At 30.7% G+C, this 3501-nt stretch overlaps 1 protein-coding gene across 1 annotated transcript; it reads right to left on the reverse strand.

The window, feature by feature from the left end:
• Positions 1-287: 287 nt before the first annotated feature.
• Positions 288-3273, reverse strand: LOC139858861 (heavy metal-associated isoprenylated plant protein 7-like). Its single transcript, XM_071847696.1, has 5 exons — positions 3056-3273; positions 2557-2734; positions 2261-2466; positions 2052-2142; positions 288-930 (listed from the first exon to the last, which is right to left on the reverse strand). The coding sequence occupies exons 1-5, from the start codon at positions 3062-3064 to the stop codon at positions 515-517; spliced, it is 900 nt and encodes a 299-aa protein (XP_071703797.1). The 5' UTR covers positions 3065-3273; the 3' UTR covers positions 288-514.
• Positions 3274-3501: the final 228 nt, after the last annotated feature.

A 3501-nucleotide genomic window follows, 5' to 3' on the forward strand; every position in this document is an offset into this window, starting at 1 on the left:
TTTGAAAAAGCATTTGCCGTTTTGTATGTTTTGTGCCTTCATCAATTTGACGAAGTGTTCCGTTTGTTATGAAAGATTTAGTATCTTTTGGAAAAAAAAAATAAAAAATAAAAGGAGGTGATACATACATACCAGTTTTTGATCCATACACACTTTTTACTATGAAACTTACAATTATGTCTTTAAATTTATCTAGGGAGTTGTAAGTAAGAATATATTAGTAAATTATGTGTGTATGAATTAAAAAATAATGTGTGAGTATCACTTCCTAAAAACAAAGCAGAGCATACAATAAACATTATTTTTTTACTGAACTTAAAAAGGTTCTTACATAATTCTAAAGCTTTTCCCTGCAACTTAACTCAAGAAACTTATATACCTGCATACAGTCATACCCAGGTCCACTAAATGTAAACCATTTAGCAAATACGGAGTACTAACATAATAAGCTCAAACAACCATTTATATATGGCTTACCATTTGTTCTAATTTCCAATTATACCCTTTCCTTTATCTACATCACATTGCATGCATTTGGGTTCTCGTCACTGAACATTTGTGGAGCTGCACTGGTGTATGCATATGTAGATTCAGCTGCATATCTTGAAGGGTATAATTGGTAATTTGCAGGCTGATCAAAATTATAATAATATTCATTTTTTCTCATTTCTAACACCGCCAACTCATCTTGTTTCTCCGCCGTGTCCTGTTTTCCGCCATCGTCGACATCTTTCTTTTCGTCCTTCTTTTCATCCTTTTTCTCGTCTTTATCGGATTTTTCTTCTTCGGCTTTAGGTTCGGGATCTTGTTTTACGATGGTGGCGTTTTTTCCAGTTCTTTTGTGCACATAATCGACCAGCTCGGATGCAGGAAACGTGCCTTTCACCGCCACTTCTGAGCTTTTTAAATCTGGTATTGCACTTTCTACCCCTATAATCACGCCCATATAAAAACATAATTAAATAAATACTTCAGTAACTAACTGATTAGGGAACACATTAAATTAATAGTATAAATTAAATTAATCTATTATTTATAAATTTTTTACTTATATTAATTGTAAATTCTGATATTTAAGATTCGTAAGATTTCATTAAATGTATTTTAACATATGTAAGTTAGCAAAATCTTAAAAATATACGTAGTATATAACTATAAATTCACTAAAATAAAGTACAAAAAAAAAAAAAAAAAAAAAAAAAAAAGGCAAAGAAGTGGTTGATTTGAGTGGTGTAAAAAGTAAAATGGCAAGGATGACTTTATCCATCCAAAAATAATAGTATACTACGGAGTACAACATAAACGTTTATCTTAAGTTATAATTTATACTAGCAACTAGCAATAATATCATTTTAATAAAAAATTTACCATGTTTTCAATCAATGATAACAAATTTTCAAATAAGTAAAAAATGAAATTAAAAATTACATTTCATAAAAATAAAAGTAAGACTACTCGTTACAGATGAAGAAAGAAAAAACTATTGTTTTGATTAAGAATGAAAGACAAATTTGCCATTTATAACAACCTAGATAATGATAAACAATAGAAATGGGTGGTCAAAGTTTTCTTGAAATAAGCCTAGCTTTTGAATTAAGGAATCGCCGAATCTAAAAGAATATATAGATTGTGATAGAATCAAAATATATAAAAAAAAAGTAGTGATATCTACACAATCAATTTTTACAAATAAACAATCAAACATGTTTTACAGTGTTGTACTGTACAACACTGTAAAGCATGTTTAGTTGTGTATTTGTAAAAATTGGTTGATTAGATATCATCACCCATAAAAAAAAAGGATAATAATTTAAATTGTAATTATAATTATAATTATAATTATAATATTATAATTAATTAAATAAAATTTTGTAAGAGAATGTAAAGTCAATATATTTCAGGATTCTTTTTTAAATTTGAAGAACAAGAATGACGTCCAACAAGATTCGAATTTGTCAAACAAAATCAGGAATTTATTTGATACGGAGTACTAATAACTATTGTACTTTTTCTTTTTTTCAAAAAGTCGTCAATAAAGTTAGTAAAATTACCCTTCATCCTGAGAATACGTTTTCTGATTTCTTGAGCACAAGCTTCACAATGCATATGCACTTTCAACACGACCGTTATCACCGGCGGCGGCTGCAATTTATAATATTTTTTAATCATGAATTAGAACAAAAAACAAATAAGTTTGTGGTAATATATTTAAAAAAATGACAACAAAAGGAAAAAAATAATAATATTTTAAATAACACACCTCATCTTTCTTTTCTTCAGGTTTAGGTGGTTGTTCTTTCTCCGGCTTTTTGGGCTCCTCTTCCGGCGGTTTTGGAACCGGCGACAAAAGCTCAACTTTCCGGTGACTCTTTTTTTGAACTCTTTCAAGAACCTTCATTGGATCTGCTTTTTCTCCTTTCACCACCACTCTATGTGTTTTACAATCCGTTAAAACATCTTCCACCCCTATTTATTTTTTTAAATCCACTCCGTTATTTATTAAAAATGAAAAATAAATTTTTCATAAAATAGAAAACAAAAATAAAGAGTACCAACCTTCAAAGCCTTTAAGACATCGCCGGACTTTTCTAGCACAACCTTCACAATGCATGAACACTCTCAAAACCACCTCTTGCGGCGGCGGAGGTGGTGGCGGGTCAACCTTTTTCTCATCTCCGGCGGCCGGTTTCACTTCTTCCTCTACCTTCTTTCCCTCTTCCGGCTTCTTTATCTCCTGAAAAAGAAATGATTAATTAAAATAAATATTGATTTCAAAAAAAAATCTCATTTTTACCAAAAACCCCCCATAAAAAAACAAAACCCCCTATAAAAAAAAAACAAAAACCCATAATATAATATGGAGTATCTTTTTATTATTTTTTACAAACCCACATAAAAATTCACTTTTACCATAAATAACACATTTTTACCAAAATCAACATCAAAAGTATACATTTTTTGCAAAAACAACATCAAAGATAACATTTTTGGATCAAAATAACAATGAAATGTAAATGGGGTTGCACTGATAAAAGAAAAGATTCAAGAAACAAACCTCTCCCATTAACGGTTACTGAATGGATAACAATAACAAATAACAAACCAAATTAAAAAGAGATATTAAAGGATTTAGGGGTCAAGTATATAATGGGGATGGCAGAAAAAGAGCTGTGAATTCAGGCACAAAAACACAGAGTGAGGCACAGTTGTGTGTGATTAAATCGGGGTGAAAAGGTAGTGTGTGATTGAGTTAGATGATGAGGGTGAGGACCATCAGATCTAGCGATAATATTAGCACTCATAATGGTCATCATAAAATATGACGTGGATTTATATAGATGCCATGTCATATTGGGGTCTACTACATAAACGACGTCGTCTCGGTTAAGTGTAATCTACGTACGTATGTTCCACTCATCTCTAGTCCTCTGTGGCTACAGTGTGCCTGCCATATGTGCTTTATTCTCTACCGTCGGATGTGTTTATTTATTCTTGTAATTG

Source organism: Rutidosis leptorrhynchoides, chromosome 7, assembly GCF_046630445.1.
Source record: "Rutidosis leptorrhynchoides isolate AG116_Rl617_1_P2 chromosome 7, CSIRO_AGI_Rlap_v1, whole genome shotgun sequence".
NCBI classification, from domain to species: domain Eukaryota; kingdom Viridiplantae; phylum Streptophyta; class Magnoliopsida; order Asterales; family Asteraceae; genus Rutidosis; species Rutidosis leptorrhynchoides.